This window comes from Podarcis filfolensis, assembly GCF_964270895.1.
Source record: "Podarcis filfolensis genome assembly, chromosome: 2".
NCBI lineage: Eukaryota > Metazoa > Chordata > Lepidosauria > Squamata > Lacertidae > Podarcis > Podarcis filfolensis.
Genome location: NC_139605.1, coordinates 21,066,436 through 21,093,617, shown reverse-complemented (window position 1 = coordinate 21,093,617; position 27,182 = coordinate 21,066,436). Strand labels below are relative to the sequence as shown.

General features: G+C 44.1%; 2 protein-coding genes across 6 annotated transcripts in view; both read left to right on the top strand.

Annotated features, from left to right (window-relative positions):
* The first annotated feature begins 2,205 nt into the window (after positions 1–2,205).
* LOC310757101 (monoacylglycerol lipase ABHD6-like) lies at positions 2,206–16,241 on the top strand. 5 transcript variants are annotated; one of them, XM_083602260.1, is made up of 10 exons: positions 2,206–2,760; positions 3,192–3,252; positions 6,009–6,163; positions 7,083–7,239; positions 7,608–7,721; positions 8,441–8,573; positions 9,043–9,158; positions 10,084–10,138; positions 12,015–12,115; positions 14,842–16,241. In XM_083602260.1, exons 2-10 carry the CDS (start codon positions 3,250–3,252, stop codon positions 15,016–15,018), a joined length of 1,011 nt encoding a protein of 336 aa, XP_083458386.1. In that variant the 5' UTR covers positions 2,206–2,760; positions 3,192–3,249; the 3' UTR covers positions 15,019–16,241. The 5 variants fall into 5 exon arrangements, with proteins under 5 accessions (XP_083458386.1, XP_083458388.1, XP_083458389.1 ...); XM_083602261.1 differs by lacking the exon at positions 2,206–2,760 and adding an exon at positions 2,788–2,927; XM_083602262.1 differs by lacking the exon at positions 3,192–3,252.
* A 2,085-nt stretch (positions 16,242–18,326) lies between these two features.
* LOC310757096 (monoacylglycerol lipase ABHD6-like) overlaps positions 18,327–27,182 on the top strand; it is a 28,562-nt gene continuing 19,706 nt past the window's right edge. The window contains exon 1 of the mRNA XM_083602249.1: positions 18,327–18,472. The gene's annotated coding sequence lies outside the window, so the exon portion shown is untranslated. The remainder of the gene's footprint in view (positions 18,473–27,182) is intronic.

Sequence of the window (27,182 nt, the reverse complement as noted above, 5' to 3'; positions counted from 1 at the left end):
TTGTCTAGTGCCCTTCTCCACTGGAAAGCATTCTGTCCTGACACTATTAATTATTAGACTAGCCTTCTGCTTCTCGTAAATCGCATTTATACCTCGCATCATACCACTTTGAACAGCCATGGCTCCCCCCTCCCACAAATCCTGAGAACTGTATTTGTGGCGGGTGCTGAGAATTGTCTGGAGACCTCTATTCCCCTCACAACGCTACAATTGCTAGAGTTCCCTGGGAAGAGGGGTTGACTCTTAAATCACTCTGTGGATTGTAGATCTGTGAAGGGAATGGAGGAGTCTCCAATTTTCCCCACCCTTAACAAATTACACTTATCAAGAACCCTTTGGGGGAAGCCATGAACGCTCGGTAGCATGAGAGTACTTTAAATGGGGTCTCCGTCTTCCCCGCAATGGTGAGATGTGTTGTCAATTCATAAATTTGCATCTATACATAGAAAATAGCACATGCAAGTTGTATGTTTATCTACTTCCTCCAGTGGCTTTGCCACTCTTCAGGCGAACAGCACAAAGCAGTTTAATATAAATGCTAAATCAAGTAAGCAACACTTATTGCTACATAATAATGCCTGCCAAGGAATTGCTTTGGGTGAGATCACTCCTCAACGGGTTGCATCACCAATGAATAAATTGGAATCATATTGGAAATGGAATCATCACTTCCTCTTGGAGAAATGAACACCTGGTCAGGGAATGGAAGAAACAACTGAATATTGTGAAACCAGTTTAAACTGTAGGGTTCCTGTGTGCTCTCAGCATACAGTGGTACCTCGGGTTACATACGCTTCAGGTTACATATGCTTCAGGTTACAGACTCCGCTAACCCAGAAATATTACCTCAGGTTAAGAACTTTGCTTCAGGATGAAAACAGAAATTGTGCTCCGGCGACGCGGCGGCACCAGGAGGCCCCATTAGCTAAAGTGGTGCTTCAGGTTAAGAAAAGTTTCAGGTTAAGAACGGACCTCCGGAACAAATTAAGTACTTAACCCAAGGTACCACTGTACTTTGAAAAGGCCGGAAGAGAATCTTTCCTAAATGACTGAAGGTTCAAATTGCACCCAGAACATTTTATGGCAGATTACGCAGATGATCTATGAGATTTAAAACATGCCTTCAGGTTACTATCCAGGAAACATTTTCAGAAATTCAACTCGTGAGCCTTGGCTCTTAAGATTTATGTGAATGGGGTTTCTACCACTGAAGGTGGCATAAGAAAGACCTGGGAATAATTTAGGATTTGTTAATAAAATCCTGGCAAGGTTGCTCAGTGCCTTCCCTTTGTAACTGATGGATCTCAGCAGGCCCGGATTTAGGTTTGATGAGGCCCTAAACTACTGAAGGTAATGGGGCCCTTTATATGTCCAGCTGTCTTTTGTCAACAACAAATTGTCGCTGTTTTTTGTGTTGAATATATGCTATATGGTAATTTATCGACCTAACAGATTACACGAAACAAAACACTGTTGCTGTATGTAGATTTTATTTGTTTTTTATCTTACATTTTGGAAATGTGCATCCAGGTTTGTTTTATTTTACAATTTTTGGTGGGTGGGGTCCTAAGCTATAGCTTAGGATCTCAGCAGAAGGCTGCTCTGACAAATAATCTTACTGGGATTCCTGTGCCAGGAGACAACTACTTCTGCTCCCTGGGCTGATGGATCTTGTCATCACAAGGCAACTACAGGCCAGTTAGACCTGATGGGGGTTACCACATATGATGAAAATGCGGGCCTTATTTTAACAGATTATTCTCCTTTTTCCAAACCATGGGGAAAAGAATATAGCTGATTTTGGCAAATACTACTGTACTACATAGGTCACCTAGAGCCATGTTCTTCAATCTTGGGTCCCCAGATGTTGTCCATGGTGAAATAAACGTATTTGTTGCAGGATTTGATCCTAGAAAAGAAAAAGAAAAACCATAATATTGAGTACCTGAGTCTGGATAATTCAGGAAACTGCAACAGCAGTTAAAAGATCAAGTGTCTGTCTCTGGGCAGGGCAAATACTTTAAGCTAAGCTTCCTCAACCCGGGGGCTTCCAGATGTTTTTGACTACAGTGCCAAAACTTTAGGAAGTCATCTGGCTGGGGAAGGCTGCAAGCTCACCCCACCCCAGTCTTTGTGTGTGTTTCCATCATCTGATTAAAAGTGCTTTTGTAGGTATGTTTATGCTATAGTGATGAACGGTGGCTGCTACTTCTCAGAATATTTATTTTAAGAAATGCAGGGAGAGCTATGTATCAGCAGTATGATAAGGTGTGTTCCAGGGTGATCTCTGCTTTGGGCAACCTGGTATTTTGGAGAGCGAATTTGGTTCATTATTTCATTCATTTTGACTATTGGGATCCACTATCTATTTGTTGGATCTGCACTGGCTTTGACTATGCATTCATTCACATGGTTTTTTATTTTGTTACCCACGTTAATTTTCTAATCTTTTCCCCTCGATGGGGACAAACTCCCTGTGCTGGCCATTTCTGTAAAATAATCTACACTTGACAGCCTATTTACAGAGAGCCTGAAAGCAATTAAGAAGTTCAATATGTTAGTCAAATAATTTGTGACAAGGTGCATACTCTGGTAACTCATGTTCTATTGAGCAAAACTGGAATATTGGCTAATTGCTAATTAGAGTGAGCAGCTGCCTAGCCCTCATAATTAAACTATAACCCTCTCGGGGATGCATTGGTGACTTGAATCTTTGCTGAATCCAGGCTGTATCCTGGGCAATACTGTCTCAATCTGGTAGTAAGTATTATATTTCTCAGTTGCTTTGACTGGAAATAAAGTTTGGTGTACATGAGTGGGTTGTTTCAGATGTATTGTTATAAGAGTCTAATTTTGCTAGCCTTTTGTTTTTGCTTGAAGTGGTTGTATAGCTATGGATTTATTATTTAATATGCATGATAAAGCAGGTAATACTTGTTTACAAGCAGCTAGATCTCATCCTCTCATGGTTTTGTTTCCCTATAGGAGCAGGCATTTTAGAACGGAGTATTTTAAGACGCATTGTTATTTTGTCTAAAGCAGGGATGGAGAACCTGTGTCCTTCCATATGCTGTTGGACTTCAGCTAGTGTTTTCAGAAGATTTAGCTTTATCATACAGCATAGCATTTCAGGAGCAAAATCTGAAATCTTTGTGAACAATGTTTTGCTAATATGCACAGCTTTTTTTCAGCTGGAACTCAGTGGAACTCAGTTCTGGCACCCATTCTAAGAGGACAAGGGAGGTGTTCATGGTGAGTTCTGGCACCCCTTTTTCTAGAAAAATGGCACTGCTAATATGTTTGTTGTATGATGGGGTAGGTTTTAAGAACAGTAGATTTATAGGCATCCTAGAAATTGAAATGCTGACAGATTTAAATTATTTTGATGGCACAACGTGAGTGTTCAGGTTTCTTTGAATACACTGTATTCTTGGAAGCAACTTTTCTGTTGCGTGTCAAGTGCACTAGGATCTAAAACAAATATGGTAAAGTTTTGGTCTATACAGATGGTTATTACAGTGGTACCTTAGTTCTCAAATGCCTTGGTACTCAAACAACTTGGAACCCAAACACTGCAAACCTGGAAGTGTTCCAGTTTGCAAACTTTCTTTGGAAGCCGAACGTGCTCCGTTTTGAGTGCCACACTTCCGTTTTGAGTGTTACGCTGAGGTCTGTTTTTGCTATTTATTTTGGGTTTTTGTTTTTGCGGCTCTTCTTTTGTTGTTTTTGTGACTGTGTGGAACCCAGTTCAGCTACTGATGGATTGCGTGACTGCAGTACATTGTTTCTTGCTTTCATTTTATGGATCAATGGTCTGGTTAGATAGTAAAATTTATGCTAAATTGCTGTTTTAGAGGTTGTTTTTAAAAGTCTGGAACGGATTAATCCGTTTTGCATTACTTTCTTTGGGAAAGTGCACCTTGGTTTTGGAACGCTTTGGTTTTGGAATGGACTTCTGGGACGGATTAAGTTTGAGAACCAAGGTAGCACTGTACTTCTTCCTTTTCCTTAAAAGAAGAAAGTAGATCTAAGTGTAATCCAAAACAAAGCTACTCAGAAATAAGTCCATTTGGGTCCAGTGAGGCTTACTCCAAGGTAAGTGGGTATAGGATGGCACCTTAGTCTGACTGGTGGCCCTCCAGATGTTGGCCTCCAACTCCCCAAAGCCCCCCTCCAGCATGGCCAGTGCCAAGGAATGATGGGAGTTGGAGTCCCACAACCGTCTCCCTCAAGAAGTTGTGGACTCTCCTTCCTTGGAGGTTTTTAAGCAGAGGATGGATGGCCATCTATCAAGGGTGCTTTAGCTGAAATTCCTACACTGCAGGGGGTTGGGCTAAATGGTCTCTTCCAACACTACAATTCTATGATTCTATAAACATCTGGAGGGCAACAGCTTCTTCATCCCTGGTACAGGCCTGTACTAAATAAGTTATACCCTACAACATGGAACATGTTTGCCTGCATTGGAAAAGGTGGCTACAGCAACACATGTGCTATGAACATGAATGAATCACAGGGAAGGGCGCCCTTGCTTCCTGCAACAGGCCATCATATTGCAAGGAAAGGGTGGGAAATCTGTGACTCTTCAGATGTTGTTGTAATGCAATTCCCACTATCCCTGATCCATTTCCAGAAACTTTGAGTAACATGTCAACGGTGCTTTATTTTGACAACACCTCTAGGAAGTACCGTATTTTTCGCACCATAGGACGCTCTTTTCCTTTCCTAAAAAGCAAGGGGAAATGTGTGTGCGTCCTATGGAGCGAATGCAGGGGGGAGGCAGGCGGGAAAAGCCCCCAAGAGCTGCACACAAGCTCCGTGCGCTCTTGCGGGCTTTTCCACAGGAGGGAGAAGGGACTGACTGGCCGCATCAGTCCCTTCTCCCACCTCCCAGAAAAGCCAGGAGAAGCCGCGATCTCTTTAAAGGAGTTGCGCGGCTTCTGCCGGTTTTGCGGGAGGTGGGTGAATCCCCCCACCTCCCAGTAAAGCCAGGAAAGCCCTGCACAGCGTCTCCGGCAAGGAGAGGCTGCACGGGGCTATGGAGTCTTTAGCCCCACGCAGCCTCTCCCGGGAGGGAGAGGCTGCACGGGGCTAAAGGGGAAGCCAAAACAGCGAGCGGGATCCATCCCGCTTGCTGCTTTGGCTTGCTCCATAGCTGCGCGCAACCCCTCCGGCAGGGAGAGGTTGTGCGCAGCCTGTACGCTGCTCTTTGGGGCTGGGGGGGATTTTTTCCCCTTGATTTCCCCCCCTAAAAACTGGGTGCGCCCTATGGTCCGGTGCGCCCTATGGTGCGAAAAATACGGTAGTTTCCTTCCAGTGGATCCAGACAACAAGCTGAAACACGGCAGGACAGAGTTAGTGATTATTAGAAGTCCCTGTGAGTACTGTCACAAAGCCCTGATTTAACAGTTATGGCTTCATGGGAACTGTAGTTTGTTAAGGGTGCTGAGGGTTGTCAGGAGATGATTCAGAGCCACAATTCCTAGCACCCTTAGCATATGAAATAGTTCCCAGGATTCTTTAGGGGAATCCATGACTGTTAAAATGGTATGTGTGCTTTAAATGTATGGCGTGGATGTGACCTCACTTACTTTTAATCCAGTTTTGTTAAAAATGGTACAGTGGTACCTCAGGTTAAGTACTTAATTCGTTCCGGAGGTCCGTTCTTAACCTGAAACTGTTCTTAACCTGAGGTACCACTTTAGCTAATGAGGCCTCCTGCTGCTGCCGCGCCGCTGAAGCACAATTTCTGTACTCATCCTGAAGCAAAGTTCTTAACCTGAGGTACTATTTCTGGGTTAGCGGAGTCTGTAACCTAAAGCATATGTAACCCGAGGTATCACTGTATACTCCTTGTACTACTCTTCCTTGCCTCTCTTTTGAAGAAACATCTAACAGCAGAAGACATTTAGGTGGCGAACCTTAATTTTAATACACTGCCCTCTTTCCCTCCCATAATAATTAACCATATTCACTTAAACTATTACCCAATTCTTTTATTTGTACAGGCAGCAAAGAAGAGCGTTTGGCTACCCAGCATGGAGCTCTCTCTGGCCAATATATTCTTGAAAATTGTGAGCATCATTGGATTAATCTCTGCACTGACCCTTGTCACAGTGTGCCACCTGCTGCCTAGGGCAAAAATATCCAGGATCATGATATGGTGAGTGTGTATCGAGGAAGGTATATGGAATGATTTCCATGTCTTAGGTTTAGGTTAGGTTTATGACATTTACACCTCCCACACCAAAAATGTGGGATGTCATCCACTGGGAGCAGTCAAATTCCTTGTTTTCCTAGAGGACGGGAGCATCTTTCTTTTTGCATGGGCATGACCTAACCTGTCCAGGTAACAAAAGGACAAGGCATGCTGCCATTCTCTCCTTCACTTCCTTCGTCGTTGGACCAGCTTCTTAGCTAGCAATGCTTTGCTAGCTTTTCAGCTAGCAGAAGCACTGGGATTAACCCCCCCCCCATATGGGGTAGCTCCACATGTACATATTTGTAACTAAGTCTGCCTTCAGGGATCCAACTGTGAACTGATGTGAGTAAACTTTTATTGACTTTAAATAAGATTGTTGTGTCTTTATTCTTTTCAGAGGGATAAAAGGGAACTTACCAGGATCATACAACCCAGTACTGAATTGTATGATAGTAAGAGGCTTACACAAGCCTGCAACCAGCTATCTGCTGTGCATGTAAAAGGGAAATGTAAACTCTGCTACGTGAAGGAACTTGCTAACGAAAGTTAGGAAGGATATTACTAAACAATATATCTTCTCCTGCCTCCCTGAACATTCCCACAAAAAAAGTCCCAAATGGATTTACAATGAGGATAAAAGACAAAAATAAAAAACACATCAACATAGAATAGAAACAGACAATCACTGCCCAAATGTCCAGGAAAACAATTAGTTTGACGGCTGGGCTGAATTATACCCATTTCGCAGATGGGCAATCCGATGCAAGCAGTAGAGCTGCAGAAATCCTAAAGCCCCTACTTTAATTGGAAGCCACCGCAAAAACATCCCTCCAGTTGAAAATCCATTGTCCATTCATTTTGCTTCTCTTCCTGCTTTTAGGTACAAACGTCAGAAAAGGGGTGTGGCAGTGAATTATGTTGAGCATGAGGGCTACAGGTTCTGCTACTTCTGCCGAGGGGAACCCGGACTCCAGCCATCTGTGTTGATTCTTCATGGATTGGCTTTCAACAAGGACATATGGTTAAATACAATCAAAGTATGTTTCTGTCCTTCTATTCAGGCAACCATGGTTGCCAAATCAAAGCTAGTGCAAGACATATTGTGCTGGGGGTAGGGGAGTCCTGTGCTTTTCCACAACTGTGATTTGTTTCAGTTGGGCTAGTGTGGGAGATCATTCCACCCAGTGCATTGTGCTAGAGGACAGGGATAAATTAACCCTACGGCTTAATAGGAGCTGTCCACTCCCCTATTTTGCCACTATTTAATGGCCTCCCGCTCAGGACTCTGTGCAACATTTATACACTTATACTGGAGAAACATCAGGGTGTTCTTTGACTACAAAGAACTTCAGCTATTATTGCTTTGATTCCTTGGTGTCATCGCTGATTTGACATCCTTTCCCAGTTCTTTCCGAAGGACCTCCACCTGGTCTGCCTTGACATGCCTGGTCACGGTGAAACTACATGTCTGCTGAGAGACAGTTACGCGGCGGTTGATCAAGCTAAAAAGATACACCAGGTACAGTCCAGCTGTCCTCAGGTGTGCCTTGAAACCTGGGAACTAAGAGGTTGTGAGAAGACGGCCTCTTTCTGTGTGGTGTGGTGTGGTGGTGGAGAGATGTTCCCTGACCAAAAATGAAGCATTGCAGTTGACTGTGGTTACTGAAAGGTAAAGGTAAAGGGACCCCTGACCGTTAGGTCCAGTCATGACTGACTCTGGGGTTGCAGCGCTCATCTCACTTTATTGGCCAAGGGAGCCGGCGTACAGCTTCTGGGTCATGTGGCCAGCATGACTAAGCCGCTTCTGGAGAACCAGACCAGCGCACGGAAACACCATTTACCTTTCCACCGGAGTAGTACCTATTTATCTACTTGCACTTTGACGTGCTTTCGAACTGCTAGGTTGGCAGGAGCAGGGACCGAGCAATGGGAGCTCACCCCATCGCGGGGATTTGAACCGCCGACCTTCCAATCGGCAAGCCCTAGGCTCTGTGGTTTAGACCACAGCGCCACCCGTGTCCCTAGGGTACAAACCAGGTCTGTTGAGCAGCTTTGGCTGGCAGGGCAGTGGGGTGGGACTGCGTTGATGACCTGGTGTCTTAACCCCCACCCAACTGTCAGTGGCACTTGCCAAGGATGGGAATGGTGAGCTTGGCCACTGTGAGAACGAGATACTGGGCTATATGTCCCAAAACCAGAACCTCTCAGCAATACAACCTCTCTTCATTCACGTTTCAGTTTGTTGAGTGCATTGGTCTGAACCAAAAGCCTTTTCACCTGGTTGGCACATCCATGGGGGGAATGATTGCCGGCATTTACGCAGCTCAGTATCCATCTGAGGTATCCGGCTTGTCCCTCCTTTGCCCACTTGGTGAGTATTTAGATTTTCAAGGGAGATCTGAAGCCGATTAACTCTGAATAAAGAAGACATGATAATATGTCTGAGAATAACAAGGGAGAAGGGGGTTGTTACTATGGGTTGTAGCCAATACTCGTCCTTCTCAAAGCAGATTCATTGAAATAAATGAACTTAGGACTCCCAAATTCAGTGGGTCTGCTCTGAGTAGGATCTAACCCCCCTAGTGCTAAGCTACCATTCTGTAGCATATTCCAGAACATGAATGAACAGGGATGATGGCAGATCCATGATTACAAACACCTTGGACAGGCCACCTTTCTGTCCTCACATACCCTCACTTAGTCCCAGCATGTGCATAACCTCCTCAGCTGTCAATCATGCCAATACAACCCTGACAAGCAGCAGGTCGGAATCCCATATTTTGGAGCTGGTTTGCCGCTATATTCCTTCTCTCAGCTGTGCACTCTCTGCCACCTCTTAGGGCTGCGATATCCGGATGATAATAACAACGCCTTCAAGCGCCTGAGGGAGCAATCGATTAAGTCGCATGATGTCTTCAAACTTGGCTTATATCATCCCAGCACAAAAAACATGCAGGTGAAGAAGGCAGCTCTCCAAAGATGGTAGTGCTCTGGGCCCAGGGATGTTGCTTAAAAGAATTCAGCTAATTTTGACTCATGGTAGACCAGATGTGGTGAACCTTTGGCCTTCCAGATGTTGCTGCTCATTCCTGTTCATTCACCATGCTTCTTGAGGCCGATAGAAGCTGTAGTTTGACAACACCTGGAGGGCCAAAGGTTCATTATGTCTGTCCTTGACCCACTGAAGTTAATAACCATGACTAACTTAGGTCCATTAATTTCAATGGGTCTCCTTTGAATAAAACTTAGTTGAGTACAACCCCAAATGCTTACATTTGCTATATGCTCTTGAAATATAGAAATAATGCAGCCCATTCCTTCAGGGCTTGCGATCTAAAGAAACAGAGGGCACATGAGGGAATCACTGCCACTGAGGCCCTGGCTGAAGAGGATGGGAATGGCTTAGAGGCTCAGGGGAAAGAGATTGGGGTAAGGAGCTGTTGTACAGCAGCCCCAAGCATCTATGCCTGAAGGAACCATTTTATATGAACCAAAACAAGGAGATTATCACCCCTCCCTTTGCCTACATCATGGGTAGGCAAACTAAGGCCCGGGGGGGGCGCATCTGGCCCAATTGCCTTCTAAATCCGACCCATGGACAGTCCGGGAATCAGCGTGTTTTTTACATGAGTAGAATGTGCCCTTTTATTTAAAATGCATCTCTGGGTTATTTGTGGGGCATAGGAATTCGTTCATTTTTTTTCCCCAAAATATAGTCCGGCCCCCCACAAGGTCTGAGAGACAGTGGACCAGCCCCCTGCTGAAAAGGTTTGCTGACCCCTGGCCTACATTGATGGAACTGTTACGTCCTGTTGCATAATGGGGTCCTAACTGCCTTGCACTTCGTGTGAATGACTCACCTCTTTTCCCCCTCTCCTTAGCTGCTAAAGGGATATGTTGCCGACTGGAGACAACAGAATGCTTTTTTGGTAAAATGTAAGTACGATAGCAATAATATTACTGTTGTTGTTGTTTATTACCTGCCCTTCACGTTCTGAGGCTCCAGGGCGGGGTAGAGCATGAGACTCTTAAATCTGAGAGTCGTGGGTTCAAGTCTCACATTGGGCAAAATATTCCTGCATTGCAGGGGGTTGGACTAGATCAGGAGTCTGCAACCTTTAAGACAAAAAGAGCCACTTGGACCCGTTTCCGAAGAAAAAAAACTGGGAGCCGCAAAACCATTACGACATTTAAAACAAATATATCTCCGGAGCTGCGATCTGACAGCGGACGGGAAGGTGACGTCGGGACGGTGCGTGACTAACGCACGCACCGCCCCCATGCGACGTCACAGCCAGTACAGTGCCCGCCACAGTGGGGAGTGTCGGGGCGCACAGTGCGCCTCCTCCCCTCGCTAGTATCCGCCCCGGAGCCGCGGCAAAGGTGTAAAAGAGCCACATGCGGCTCCGGAGCCGCGGGTTGCAGACCCCTGGACTAGATGATCCTCGTGATCCCTTCCAACTCTATGATTCTAATTCAAAACACAACAGTAAAAACGGTTTAGGAGCTACTTAAATTCACAAGGATAGAGTGGGCCCTAAAAAATATACATTTCAAGTTTCAAACGCTATGGTAAAAGCATGTATCTTCAACAATTGCCAAAATCTGTCTAGTGAACCCATTTGAAGTGCAACAGTAGGAATGATGCCTTCCTGAGGGGGGCCACTAGGTGGCGCATCGGAAGATGGCTGACAATAACATCTCTCCGACCCACACGAGGTAATTTGGAGGCTATGATGGGGGTAATTAGCCTCCTTAACCCCCCTAGGATGGTGGGGGGGACGGCCCTTGCCTGCTGTGCCCTATACCACCCCCGAATTTGTGGGGGTGGGGGCACTAGGCACAAAGCCCTCCTGTGGGATTCCGGCACTCCTGGACGCCGTCCCTGATTCGCGCCACTAGTTGCAAGCATCTTCAAAAGAAACAATTTGGATGAGATAAATTGCACATGCTTCAAGGAAAAAGGGGAGTAAAGACTGCTGACAGAAGAGATCTCTGATAACAAGACAAGAATAAAATATGAGAAGATACGTCAAGATACGGTATGACTTGAGGGGGGAGGGGGAAAAAAAAACCTGCCTTTCATTATGTGATTTAACAAGAATCCCCTCCCCAAATGAGTCAGGAACTAAGGACTTAAGCTGTGGATTTAAGGCTGTGTGGAGATAAACTTTCGAACCAAAGCAATGTTTCAAGACGAAGCTGGAAAGCTAAGAGTTTTGGAATGACGCAGTTAAAAATGCCGTCGCCATTTTGGGAGGCATTGTTGGAGCTCTTGGGTCTGGGAGGAGAAAGAGAGAAATAGAGTTGTTTACATACGTCTCGGTGGGACTCAAGAGCGAAAAATGCCAAATTTATGATGGAAAGAGCGATGTTATCTACAAAGGAGATATATGGAAACCATCTGGACTTAGTGGAGGAACGGGAAATCCACACAGGATTATTATTTTGCTTATCAGCTTAAGGAGACTAACAGAAGAGATCGTAAAGGAAAAATAGAAATTATATGAACAAGATATGATGTGGAAACACCAAGATAAGACTGAATAGAATTATGAATTTTGTTTGGACTGATTGGGACTGATTTGGACATTAACGCAGTAATAAGAAGATGATCTGAATCCCCCTTTGGATCTTGAAGTATGGGTTCCCCCAACAAAATTTAAAAATTTGGCTTTGTAATTTGGAATCTATGTGATGTGATTTAATTTGATGTGATTGGCCAGTTAATAAAAATTATTAAAAAAAAAAAAAAAGGAATGATGCCTTCCTGAAAAATCTTCACTCTACCTTTTTGGTTTTTGTTCCAAAGGTTTTTTAGATCTTTCCAACCCAAAGTCCGAGTACAGCCTTCATGACAATATGAGCAATATTAGCGCTCCGACACAGGTCCTTTGGGGAAAGGATGACCAGGTAAATGCTTTATATTCACGTGGCTTCTATAGCTATAATTGTAACAAAACAAAAAAATCCATTGTTTGGATTCCATAGTAGGGCTTGCCTACCTATGAGGCAAGCTGAGGCAACTGCCTCAGGCGGCAGGATCCACAGGGGCAGCAGATTGGAGGCATTGCTGGTCTCCTTCCATTCCTAGAGAGAAAATGGTATGGGCTGCCCTCTGTGGTCTCCTGGGCTCTGCACCCATTAATTAAGCCGTCATGTGCTGTTGTCTGTGCATGTGCAAGTGATGTCTAAAATGTACACACTAAATTGCAGCTAGGAAGCCAACAATATCGACTCTTTTCTTGAAATTAAAACAATGTCCAAATATTTAAAAAACTGTTTACTTGCAGAACAGTGGCTAAAAAGGAATATATGCAAAGTATTTACATTCACCTGCTTATCCAAGCATGGGCTTAGTTTTTCCTAGCTGAAGATTGCAGCTTCTTCCTTAAATATTCAAACAAGCTGTGTCTTCCTCTCTTTCCAGCGCTTGCACTCAGCCTTTTGCACATTGCCCAGCTAAGCAGTTCCTTCTGAGAGGTTTCTGCTTTCTCCTCCCAGCAAACTTCTCTTTACTGCTTCTTTGGGAGAACATCAAGTTCTCTACTTTTCTCTGTCACATGCATTCACACAGAAGCATTGGCACCGCTCTGCTCTATTGCATTTGGAGAGAGAGTTATCTAAGGCTGTCTCTTCTTCGGTGCTCATGGAGATACAGCCATTACACTCAAATCCTACACACACAAAACAAAATGGAGACTGTAATAAGATGCCTCCCGTGTGACCAGAGTTAACCAATCACACAAGAGTTACTGGGGTACATCCCAGAATTAAACACACAGCAAAACACACATTTAAGCATTCCCAATCAAATCACTATACTTAACAAGCTTAACTCTTACTTACATTTTCAAATTGGATGGAAGCTGGTTTGAGGGGAAACAGCAGTGTATCTCAAGAAAGTGAAGGGCACAGATAGATTGTGCTGAGTGCTACATGTACCGTATTTTTCCCTCTATAACACGCAGATTTTTTCTCCTAAAAAGTAAGGGGAAATGTCTGTGCGTGTTATTGAGCGAATGTGTGGTCCCTGGAGCTGACAGGCGCGAGTGAATGCAAAAATCAGGCAAATATCAAATCGTCCGGAGAAGGGAAGCCTTGAAAAGAGGAAGCTGCTGCTTTCCTGCATTCTGCCTCAGGGTCTTACTGCCCACCCTCTTCTGTTTCCTTACTGTGTTTGCTCAAACGGAACAAAGAGCAGAGAAAACCCCTCCCCTCCAGGCAAGCAGAGGGGAAAGCAGAGCGTACTTCCTTCTAATTCCTCTCCGTGCGTCTAGGGACTCGCAGGCAACATGCAGGTGGGAGGGGGAGAGACAGAGAGAGAGAGCTGGCTGGCTGGCTTGGATGGGTGGTTGGGGGGAATTTTTGCCTTCCTTTCCTCCCTCCGGTAAAACCCCTCTCCTGCATTCTTAGCCAGCTGCTTCTCCGCACACCGCTCTCGGTGCTCCTTGTCCCTTCTATGTTTTTCCTTCCCTCCCCACTTAAAACGTGGTTCCAATCACGGATCCACATGGATCCTCAGGATCTTTGCATTGAGTCACCCCAAATTCACCATCAGATCACATAGCAATGATCTGATGCAAAAACAGGGCTGCAGTGGTGCAAAAACGTGGTTACAAAGCACGGATCCACATGGATCATCAGGATCTTTGCATTGGGCTACCCCAAATTCACCATCAGATCACATAGCAATGATCTGATGCAAAAACAGGGCTGCAGTGGTGCAAAAACGTGGTTACAAAGCACGGATCCACATGGATCATCAGGATCTTTGCATTGGGCTACCCCAAATTCACCATCAGATCACATAGCAATGATCTGATGCAAAAACAGGGCTGCAAGGGTGCAAAAACGTGGTTACAAAGCACGGATCCACATGGATCATCAGGATCTTTGCATTGGGCTACCCCAAATTCACCATCAGATCACATAGCAATGATCTGATGCAAAAACAGGGCTGCAAGGGTGCAAAAACGTGGTTACAAAGCACGGATCCACATGGATCCTCAGGATCTTTGCATTGGGCTACCCCAAACTCACCGTCAAATCACATGTCTGTGGCCGCAGCACGAAGCACAAAACTGATACAGCCACTGTTTCATTCAGAATTTTTTTTTCTTGTTTTCCTCCTCTAAAAACTATGTGCGTGTTATGGTCAGGTGCGTGTTATCGAGCGAAAAATACGGTAGTTTTTTGTTGTTTCGAAAAAGAACTCAAAGCGGCTTACAGCAATAAAATATGCAGACAATAAAACCGAATCCACAAAATGCATTAAGCAACTCCAAAAAACAGCAACGTTATAAAATTCAACCAGTTTTAAATTTTAACAACAGGAGGAATTCCATGTTGCATTATGGCAATTGAGCTTTTCAGACTGAACGACTCGCACTCTCCTCCTCCTCCATGTTTCTATGGGGGTTCTCCTGGGGGTTTGAGGCACAAGGGGAGGAGGGCGGAAGCCCTCTTGCTCTAACAGAAGTATTTGCAGGGGCTTCCACTAGTTAGTAGGACTCATTGATCGACTCCTGCCCCAAACAGCAGCTCATAACCCGACTCTTGCCAAAAAAAAGACGTCAAAGCACTTTGCAAGATGTGAATAGCAATGGGAGGAAAAACACTGATTCTTTGTTGTTCAGGTGGCTGACTCGTCTGGCGCAGAAATTTTAGCCCACGCCATTCCCAACTCCCAGGTGCATATGCTGGAGAGATGTGGACACATCATAGCATTTGAGAGGCCCAGGAAATCTGCAAAGCTCCTCTTGGAATTCTACAATTCAGTTTGCGACAAAGCGGAGAATAAGAAGTTGGCATAAACCTCACTCAGGAGTTAAGACGCTGATGCGTTCCAAGCGACTTTCTACTCTGGAAAAGAAAATATGGATCTGATATCCAGGATGTCTGTGATGGTTTCCTTCACTGGTCATTAAAAAAGAGGCTGTTCGGTGTACAGTGGTACCTCGGGTTAAGAACTTATTCGTTCCAGAGGTCTGTTCTTAACCTGAAACTGTTCTTAACCTGAAGCACCACTTTAGCTAATGGGGCCTCCCGCTGCCGCCGTGCCGCCGGAGCACAATTTCTGTTCTCATCCTGAAGCAAAGTTCTTAACCCGAGGTACTATTTCTGGGTTAGCGGAGTCTGTAACCTAAAGCGTCTGTAACCTGAAGCGTATGTAACCCGAGGTACCACTGTAATTTGTTTATTTACTTACCTTACTGTCAAGCTGTCTCCTTTACTTCTACAAATTTTCATACTGGTGAAATGACCTATGGGCACAGAATACAAAAAATATTAAAATTGTGGCATTTTTTGTAGTAGATGACTACTTTAATCATTGGAACAGAAGTGGAGAACCTGAAGACCAGGACACTCTATCTGGCGCAGCCCCAGACCAGAGCCCTCACTTGTCCTCCATCATGCCTTCTGTAGTGGTCAGGTGGGATTACTATGAGGAATTATGAAATACGGAGCAAGCCATTGTGTCAGCAATGAAAGCATTGCGTTGACTGGGTTTGATTCATTGACAATAATTTCTGATCAAATCCCACAAGCCTCTGCATCTCTGCCATCTGCTTTCTCTACACCTGCCAGGCACGCATAAGCATTCTAAAACACAGGCCAGTTGCTTCATCAGGCATCCTCAGTACATAAAGAAAGTAGGTTACTTTGATGTAGTTTAATCTTTAGATAGATCTTAAGGGCCAGGAAGAGAGTTAAGAAGGAGATGGTAAATACTGCCATCTTGCCTCTCCTGTTTATGACCTCCGGGGTTTTGCTGAATGCATTCCTCCTTTTTAGTCCTGTTTTATTTACCCCAGAACATATGCATGCTCAAGTAGGAAATAGTTTCTTTGTCGTTAAAAGAATTTCTTCTGATCTGACTTTGTCCCACATGGCGGTTTTGAAATGCTCAGAGGAAATCTGATTGGTTCTTACGAACACTGTGTAAAAAGTTCTTTTGTGAATAAAACGACCTGGGCCAGGGGGTGGACAGAATTATTATTATTATTGGCACCTCCTCCCAGAGTCTTGTTGGTCAGGCCTCGTGTGTATTTTATTAATCAGAGTCCAATCCTTCCTTGCTTTGGGAACGCTACACCTTCCTAAAGTTCTTGTTCAACATAGAATTGTAGAGTTGGAAGAGACCCTGAGGATAATCTAGTCCAATCCCCTGCAATGCAGGAACATGCAGCTGTCCCATACAGGAATCAAACCTGCAACCTTGGCGTTATCAGGATGTCCATCGGGCCTCGGGGCTGTCGTCCTCTATTCAGCAACCCAGCAGTGGCTTCCTTCCTTTTCCACAATAAATGAGAAAGAGTGTACTTTTATTCCACCTACAACACAAGAATATCTGTGGAGAGGATACTTGTAATTGATAATACATAAATAAATTGCTTGTGTACTATGTACTCCGTATGAAACTTAGTAAGAATGTTGTGCTTGTATTTAAGTGAAAAACAATTAAAAATTATTGGGGTTAAATGTGGAGCTGCCCTGAAAAAGGTGCTTTCAGAGACAACAGCTTGTATTGTGGCCTCAAAGCGACCCTGTGAGCTCTTCAAGGTGCTCTGGATTCCTACCTTGAATTTGACTTAGACCATGGGTAGGCAAAGTAAGATCCGAGGCTGGATCCGGCCCAATTGCCTTCTAAATCCGGCTCACGGAGGGTCTGGGAATCAGCATGTTTTTACATGAGTAGAATGTGTCCTTTTATTTAAAATGCATCTCTGGGTTATTTGTGGGAAATAGGAATTCGTTCATTATTTTTTCCCCAAAATATAGTCCAGCCCCCCACAAGGTCTGAGGGACAGTGGACCGGCCCCCTGCTGAAAGAGTTTGCTGACCCCTGTCTTAGACTATTGATACGGCCATAGCATCCTGTGATTGATTATGTGGGGCAGGGCTTATCTGCCCCCCCCAGCAATATTTTATTCAAGTTGACACCCCTCCCTCCATGTAATGTAAGCCTTGTGGAAGTAAATCAAGACGATTGCTAAATAAATAGGTCATCAGGAGGAGCCCTGGCCCACAACTACCTTGACCTTCTCAGTGGAAGGAAGATCAGTACAGTGGTACCTCGGGTTAAGTACTTAATTTGTTCCAGAGGTCCGTTCTTAACCTGAAACTGTTCTTAACCTGAAGCACCACTTTAGCTAATGGGGCCTCCTGCTGCTGCCGCGCCCCCGGAGCACGATTTCAGTTCTCATCCTGAAGCAAAGTTCTTAACCCGAGGTACTATTTCTGGGTTTGCGGAGTCTGTAACCTGAAGCGTATGTAACCCGAGGTACCACTGTATCTGTTTACAGCCAGAGGAAACAGAACAGGATGTAGTGTAGGTCAGGACAGGGGCCAAGTCTACCTACGCCAATGGTTTATGAAGTGATTACATTGAGAGCAGCCTTTTCATGGTCACCCTAAGATTTCATGGGTGTAATAGCACTCATGGGCACCATGGTTTCACTTGGTGGTGTTGACCTTTAATGCGCCACACAGCTTTGGCCCTATATAACTGAAGGAGCATCTCCACAACTTCCATCATTCAGCCCAGACACTGAGGTGCAGCTTTGAAGGTCCTTTTGGTTTTTCCCTCATGGTGAGGAGCCTGCTCACCTTTATGGTGTGGCAGCATTGTGAGCTGGTGAAGGCTTCCAAAGAACCCGACAAGGGAGTCTCAGGTGTTGGGATCCGAGCTGAGCAGGTTGGGGGTGACATAACACCCCCTACGCCTATCCAAGCCTGCCTGCCATATTGGCCAATGGCAGGCAAGCTTGGATGTGGGGCTGAAGTTGGGGGCAGAGCTGAGGGAGATTTAAGCAGCTCGCACCTGAGGTTACAGGGTACTAGGCAGAGGGTAGTGGCGCTTGCCCTGTGGAACAACCTCCTGTCAGATGTCAAAGAAATAAACAATTATACAACCTTTCCTAGACATCTAGAGGCAGTCCTGTATCTGGACATTTTTCATGTTTGATGTTCTGTTGTGTCTTTGTATATTCTGTTGGAAGCTGCCCAGAGAGGCTGGGGCAACCCAATCCAATGGGTAGTGTACCCAAATAAATATTATTAATAGTATTCTTATTAGCAGTGGGAGGGAAATTAGCATAGGCCGGGGATCCAGATGTGGGAGGATAGAATATTCATACCTCAGTATACCTGAAGAACTCGTTTCCAAGCTCCTCCACTCAGTGCCAAGCTGCTGATAGCAACAACTTTCACCTCAGTAGAGAAGTAAAATCGTGGAGAGAGTGTGTTGCACCTAACAAGTGACAGGTAAGACTCAGTCAGCTACTGGGGTTTTCAGAGGAGATGGCTCATCTAGATCTATGTCCGTCTGGTTTCAGGCTTGGTTATGGGACCAAGACGGCTTTGGTGGATGATGTCCAGCAGGAATTGGCCAAGGGAGCTGTGTCCTAGCTGGTTCTGCTGGACCTCTCGGCATCTTTCAGTGCCATCGACCAAGGTGTCGAACAGGAGTCCACCAGAACCACCTTCTGGGTTTGCTCCTCCAGGAAGGAACAGAGCCACTGTAAAACAGTGCCTCCGAGTCCCATCCTAGCAAAGTAGCCTTTTTGGGGACTGCTCCCAGACTGGGGAAGTCTTTCCCTAGAAAAGTTAAACTGATTCCTTCTTTGTTGTCTTTCCACCAGCAAGTGAAGTCTTTCTTGTCCCAACAGGCTTTTGGGAATAGACTAATTCCAATGAAATGGCTGGCGCCATGCTGTTTTTACTGTAATTATCAGTCTGTTTTAAATTGTGTGTGTGTTATTATTTATAACCCGCTCATTTGGCTGGGTTTCCCCAGCCACTCTGGGCGGCTTCCAACAGAATATTAAAATACAATAGTCCGTCAAACATTAAAAGCTTCCCTAAACAGGGCTGCCTTTAGATGTCTTCTAAAAGTCTGGTAGTTGTTTTTCTCTTTGACATCTGGTGGGAGGGTGTTCCACAGGGCGGGTGCCACTACCAAGAAGGCCCTCTGCCTGGCTCCCTGTAACTTGGCTTCTCGCAGAGAGGGAACCACCAGAAGGCCCTTGGCACTGGACCTCAGTGTCTGGACAGAACGATGAGGGTGGAGGCACTCCTTCAGGTATACTGGGCCGAGGCTGTTTACCTCCCCCCCCCTCTTTTTTAAATTAACATATAAAACACATATATTTTCATTTACACAATACACAACACACTACCTTATTTTCATAACATAAAACATACCCACATTACTCTATATAATACCTACCTATACTATACATATCAACATACCTACACACCTACCCCACACAGACACCCACCAAGTGACTTGACTTCCAGCCGTTCTTGTTACGCTACTTTATTTTTCCAACTAGCTTAAACGCATTTCATTATTTCTTTAATCTCTTCTTCTGTCTTGACTTTACTCTCCTTTCACTCTAATCATTTTATGGATTCACTCAATATCTGTCAGAAATTCTACTTTTTCCACATAAATTTTGATGTATTCCTTAAAAATAGCCCACTCCTTATTCGCTTTTTGTACCATATCTCCTCTTATCCTCCCTGTTAGTTCAGCAATATGGAAGTATTCCATCATTTTAGGTAGCCAGTCTGTTTTAGTTGGGACGTTGCTGCTTTTCCAATTTTTGGCAATCAATAACCTTTCCGCCATAAGCGCATACATAAATTTTGGTCTGACCGTTCTTTTTATTTCCTCTGACGTGATACCTAGGAGAAAGGATTCCAGGGTTTTTTCAAATGAAAATCTAAACATCTTTTTCAATTCGTTATAGATATTTCCCCAGAATCCCACTATATCTTTGTACTCCCACCACATGTGTAGAAAGGTTTGCCCCGTTGTTGCATCTCCAACAGACATCACTACAGTTTTTATACATTTTTGCCGGTCTGACCAGGGTCAGGTACCATCTGTATTGCATTTTCATTACATTCTCTCTTAAATAATAGCATGCCGTAAATTTGATATCTCTTTTCCACAGCCGTTCCCATTGGCTCATCATAATATTCTCCCCTAAATCCCGGGCCCACTTTACCATCACTGTCTTCACTTGCTCCTCCTTTACCTCCCATTCTAGGAGCAAATCACATAATTTGGAAATATGTTTACTTTTAGATTGGATTAAGTACTCATCCATTCTTGAAATTTCGTTCTCAAATCCTTTTTATCTTTTGCCAGTCTCTGATTAATTTGAAAATATTGCAGCCAATCGTTCAAACATTTGTTAACTTCCTTATATTCTTTCAATTTAAGTTTGTTGTTTTCCTCTTCCAATAATACCTTACATGTTGCCCAATTGTTATTCTTTTTTTTTATTATTGGTTTTAATTCATTTTGCTACATCCAACATTAAAACAAGTGAAGAAATAAACATACATAACACATACATACAAAAAAGGAGTACATAAATAAAAGAAATAATAATAATAAAACGAACAAAAGAAAAAACATCACCTAACATAAAACACCAACTAACTAACTTACATTAACTAAATAACTAAATAACACACAACATTAATTGACTTCCCTTCAGCTCGGTTTCAGAATATATTATATGATTTTTTATCTGCAGTTTCTTTTCCTCAAAAGACTCTTTACGTCACAAGTGTTACGTCACACCTACTGTGATTTTTAGATTTTTTTACCTCTTTTTCCATGTATGTCATAAATTTATTCCATTCTTTATTAAACTTTATGTCTTTTTGATTTCTTATTTTCTGTGTCATTTTTGCCAGTTCTAAATAGTCAAATAGTTTGGTTTGCCATTCGTTTATAGTTGGGATTTTTGATGTCTTCCAATTCTGCGCTATTAGAGTTCTGGCAGCCACTGTCGCATACTGAAAGAGTGTTTGGTCTTCCTTTTTGATTTCCTCCCCAATTATCCCCAGCAGAAAGGCTTCGGTTTTTTTTTATAAAGGTATATTTGAGGATTTTTTTTAATTCATTGTAAATAGATTCTCAGAATTTTTGATAGGCTCACACAACCACCACATATGATAGAAATCGCCCAATTGTTGCCCAATTGTTATTCATATTCTTTCTCTTCACGGTCATGATTTCTAAGGGTGAGGTCCACCAAGGTGTTTTGGGTTCTAGGATCCCTTTATATTTCACCCATATTTTATACAGTGATTTCCTTATAATATGGTCCTAAAACCCTTGTGGACTCTCACCTTTTCATCTATTAGGTATACATGCCATCCAAATCGAGTGCCTACTCCCTCTAGATCTAACACATCAGTATCCTTTAATTTACGTAATCCACTCCCTTAACTAGGTCAGACCTGCTGCAGCATGATAGAATTCCAGGTCAAATCCGCCTCTCTTTCTCCGATCAATTTATAATTTATTCTAGGTTTTTCCCAATTCCATACAAACCCGGCTAGATCTCTTTTCCACTTCTTAAAGCAATCCATACCTCCTAGAATCAGCATGGTTTGGAATAGAAATATCATTCTAGGAAATATATTCGTCTTTACTGTTGAGATACTGCTGCTGCTGCACCGTGAGTGTTGGGGAAGGCTGCTCCCTCCTCAGGCTAATTCCACCAGGCCTAGGGGGCGAGGCCCACACTCACCACCGCCACAGCTTTAAGGACACTGGTGCTGCTGCAGCAAATGTTAAAAATGTTTTTATATATTTTAAAGTGTTTTAAAGGTGTTTTCACTTTTTACTTTGTTGTACCACCGTGAACGGTGGTTTTTATTTATGTATTTTTATTTTGTTCCGTTTTATTTTGGTTTGGGGTTGGATATTGAGTGGGGTGGGGATTGGTTTTGTTTTGGTATAATTGTTTTTGGTTTGTTTTGTTTTTCTATTTTGTAAATGGAGGCTAGTATGAGGCTTGGGATTGCTACCGTGGAGGGGCGAGGGAGGTATGGCGGTGGGGGCAGATGTCATAGGCGAAGGGGATCAAGATACGGATACGCTCGTACCCCTTCCAATCTGCGCCTCATCCCGAGGGACGAGGGTAGGGTGAGCAAGGATTACTCACCTCCGTCACTGGTGTTGTGCAATGCCAGGTCCATAGGCAACAAAACCGCCACCCTGCGAGATTTCTTCATCTCGCAGGGGGTCAACCTGGCTTGTGTGACGGAGACCTGGGTGCACGAAGGGGAAACTGTTACCTTACGAGAGATGGCGCCCCCGGGTTTCTCCGTCCTCCACCAGTCACGGACTGTGGGCCGGGTGGGAGGGGTGGCATTATTAATCCGGGAAGATTGTTCTTTCAGGGCTCTACCATCACCATCGATCCCTGGCATTGAATGTGTTGGCCTAGTGTGGGGCTCTGAGGTGAGCTTGGCTGTCTGGCTGGTGTACCGGCCAGCTAGCGCACCAGCAGCCACCCTGTCAGGCTGATCCCACTTCCATGCTGATGCCACTCCCTCCTCACAGGCTCTGGACCTGGTGTCTTCCATGGTGTCCATTAAACTTTAATTAGTTTAATGTTAAGTAAACGTCCAGTGCGCTTCCAACGCCATAAATCTTATCTCAGCAGAGAATTTCATGCAGCGGTTGAAGAAGGCAGGAGAGACAGTACCTTTCAATGAAGAATCCTGGAGCAAGCACTTTGGAACTCAGGAAAAAACTTTATTTACAAAAGAAAAACCCTGGTGATAAAGCACACATGCTTTTATCTCCGGCATAAAGAAAACTTTACTCTAAACTTAACTCATATCAGCAAACACGCCCATGGCCACAAACTGAGTCTGCGAGTCAGGTCAAGGGGGGAAAAACACATGGGTGAACTGACTATTTATGCAAACTAACTCACATTCCTGGATGCTTAATGACTTCCAGCTGCTCAGTGATTAGAGCAACTTGTTACCTCTTAACCCTTTAGTACCAACACCCCCTCTCGCTCGTAACACTGAGCTGTACCAACCTTAATTCAAATTTAAACCTGAACAGAAATATTTATGAGATTGCGGACTCAAAGCTTTTGTAAAACCGTCTGCGAGATTTTCTTTGCCTGGACAATACTTTAGTTCAATTAAACGTTGTTTTACACTTTGGCATACATTTTGATAATGGATATCCAAGTGTTTTGTGAGTGCCTTGAATTGACCTGATTTAGCTAGTTTAATACAAGGTTGATTGTCTTCCCACACTCTGATAGGTAGGGAACATTCTCCAAACAATTCTTGTACCAGTTGCTTATAAAATTCCAGTTCTCTACATACATCTGATAATGCACTGAACTCAGATTCAGTTGAACTTAAAGCTATAAGTGATTGCTTTCTTGATCTCCAACCAATTAGTGCATTTCCAAATTTTATCGCCATTCCTGACACTGATTTTCTATCTGGTCCAGCATCTGCCCAACTGCTGTCGGCCCAACATTCAAGTTGTGTGCTGCCCTCTGCTGATAGTTTTAAGCGAAACCTTTTGGTAGTTTGGAGATACCTTAAAACTCTTTTTACTCCTTGCCAAGCATGTATTGATGGCTTTTCAGCTTGTCTACACAGCATGTTGACAGCATATGTTATATCGGGCCGAGTCCACTGTGCAATGTGGAGTAGACTGCCTATCGCTGACTGGTAAACCCCGGGATTACTGAACTCTGCCTGTTGCTCGGCTTGAGCATCCTTTGTGTAACTTAACTCCATTGGGGTTTTAACACCAGCACAGTTGTCCATTTTAAACCTTTCCAGCAACTGCTGGATCTTAGCTTCTTGGCTGAGCCAATAGTTCCCATTTTCATCTTGCTGAATTTTAACTCCTAGATAAACAGATACAGTGCCTAGTGATTTTATCTGAAACTTTTCTCCAAGCTTTGTGGCAAATTGTTGTGCAAGTTTATCGTCCTTTCCACTGTATAATAAATCGTCAACAAATATCAAAACTGCTTCTTGTTCACATCCTGAGCCTTTTAGATAAAGACACGCATCTGCTGCGCTCTTTCTGAACCCCATGCTCTCTAGAGCATCGTTTAAGCAGGAATTCCAATTACGGGCGGACTGTTTCAACCCATAAATGGATTTGTGTAGGCGCCAGACCTGGTTTGGCTTGTCTCCTTCAAAACTTGGTGGTGGTGTCATATAGACTTCCTCCTGTAAGTCTGCATTTAAATAAGCCACATTGACATCAAAATGAAACAGCTTATTTCCCTTCTTAGCTGAGGAGGCTAGAAGCATTCTTAATGACTCCGATCTTGAAGTAGGGGCATAGATTTGAGAATAGTGAACACCTTTGCGCTGCGAAAATCCTTTTGCAACTAGTCGGGCTTTATATTGCAACTCCTCAGTAGTTGTGGGCTTTAAACGATATACCCATCGACAACCTACAGCTTGTTGCCCTTTCGGAAGCTCTGTACTTGTAAATACACCGAGAGACTTCATTGAAGCCATCTCTTTTTCCATTGCTTCCTGCCACTTTACGGCTTCTGAGCTTGGAAGCTGTTGTACCTCTATATAGCTGTCTGGCTCACACTGTGCCATATTTACGTATACACTTGTCACCTTAAACCGCTCTGGTGGTTTGCCCTTTGTGGGACGTTTTGATCTGCGCAATTGTTCCTCTTGTGCCCCCTCTGACCGTTGGCTGTCAGAATCTGTCTCAGACTTTATATCTGGATGCGCCCCTAGGGATAAAGACCTCCGTTTAGATACCTCCCTTGGGCTTGGTGTTGCAGGCGACCTGCTTCGCTTTTGCTGTCTGCTAGGCCTACTGACTGGCGATGTTGGAACACTCCTAGATTCTGGCTTCTCTACCTTAGGAGAAGAACCTTGTGCCTGGTCAGAATCTGCATCTGGACCATGTGCACCATCCCCTTCTGGCTCACCACCCTCTGGACTTTCATTCTCAGCATAAATGCCTAAATCATCTCTCAAAATGTCAGGGTTAGCATGTAAGTGAGTCCATCCGGATTGCTCACAAAATTCAGCGCTCCTACTGATGACCACTCTTGTAGTATCCCCATCTGGGTTCACGAACCTCCAAGATTTGGCGTGTGGTTCATACCCACAAAAGATGAGTTTCCTAGCCCTTGGACTTCCCTTTTTCCTTAATGCTTTTGGGATAAGTACATAGGCTTGAGATCCAAACACCCGAAAGTAATTAACTTTGGGCTTCTTCCCATATAAAGCAAAATATGGCGTAGTATCAATTACCGAATTATATACTCGGTTCAGAATATGAGTAGCCGTCTGCCAGGCTTCCGCCCAGTAACTTTGAGGGAGTTTAGAATCAAACAACATAGAGTTTGCCAACTCTTGCAGAACCCTGTTTTTACGTTCGGCCACGCCTCCTTCTTGGGGGGAATAAGGTTTAGACAGACGATGCTTAATTCCCTTTTTCTTAAAGAAATTCTGCAACACAGACCCGGTAAATTCTGACCCTCTGTCTGTCTGAAAAGCAAGTACTCTAGTACCAAATTCAAGTTCTACTGCATGAACCCAATTTTTAACTGTTTCTGCAGTATCTGCTTTTGTTTTGAGAGGAAAAAACCATGTGACTTTTGTTTTGTCATCCGAGAGACACAGTGCATACCTCGAACCTCCCATGCTAGCAACAGGCATTGGGCCACATAGGTCCATATGCACAAGTTGGAATACTTTGTCAGATTTCCTATCTGAACTGGGATAGCTGCATCTATGAACCTTCACCCTTTTGCATGCAGTACAATCCAAATACTTAGTACATTTGTTCATTTTGCACCCTTCTGATAATTCAGGTTGCCTTTTAACATACTGAAAATTAATATGTCCCAAACGGTGGTGCCATAAATGAACACAAGAATTATGGGTAGGTGAGTTCACACAACCAGCATGAACCTGTTCAACTTCATCTGGACTTGTCTCAAAATAATATAACCCATTTCTGCATTCCACCTGCAAAAGAGATACGTTATTCTTTGAAATAGTGCAAACCCCATTTTCAAACACAGTTTTAAACCCATCTCTATCAAGTTCTGACACAGACAAAATACACCCCTTCATTCCCTTTAGCACATAGGCATCAATTTCTGTATGCAAACAATTCAAGAACACTGTGCCTACGGTCTCTAAGGAACGTTTAGTTGAATCTGCCATTGTCACAACTTTAAGGGTTTGCAAATGCCTGCAATTCTGCAAACGGACACTAGATGGCGCCACCAGGTGGTGAGATGCACCACTGTCGATCAACCAGCATAGATTGCTGCCTCGGCCACGCCCTTGCATCAACGCCATTGCTGAAGCCATGTGCTGTGTGCTGTGGGAGTAGCCACGACCTCCTCCTCTTCTTCGACGTCCCCTGGAACTCCTTGTCTGGTAACTAGGGGTAACGGCCTTGGTGCTGTCTTGACCAGGTTCACGTGTGCAGTTCCTGATTAAATGGGAAGAGGAACCACAGCGAAAACAGTGTCTAGCTGCAAAAGCATTTACTGTGTTCTCAAACTCAGCATCCCCACACTTAGGCACAGCACAACTCCCCTTTGAAGACAAACCTCTTTCTCTTTGCCTTTTATCCTGTTCATCTGCAAGCCGAGAAGAAATGTATTCAAGGGTTAATTCAGCTGAAGGCATAGCTTCCAAAGTTAAAGCTAGAGTCTCATAGCTTTTATCAAGAGAAGACAACAATATGTATGACTGCTGCTCCATAGAGAAAGGAATGCCCAGCTGTCTTAGTTGATTAAAGGCAGACACCATTTTGGCAATATGTTCTTTCACACACGCTCCCGGTTGGAGACGTAAATCAAACAAACATCTTGTAGCATGGATCTTGGCCCCCGCAGTGTTTCTGGAATTTAGCCGCTGCAGAACCGTCCAGACCTCATGCTTGTTCTTTAACTCAGAAACATAAGGCATTTGCTCTGGTCCCACTGCCAAAACTAATAGACCTTGGGCTTTCCTGTCGCGTTTCTGTGAAGCTGCTGCTGCTGCTTTGTCTTCTGCAGACGCGTCTGCAGCTGCCTGTAAAGGCGGTGCTTCAGTACAACTCCACAACTCTTTTGCTTGCAACCAAACCCTTACTCTAGCCTTCCAATCTTGCCAATTTTTCCCATTGAGTCGC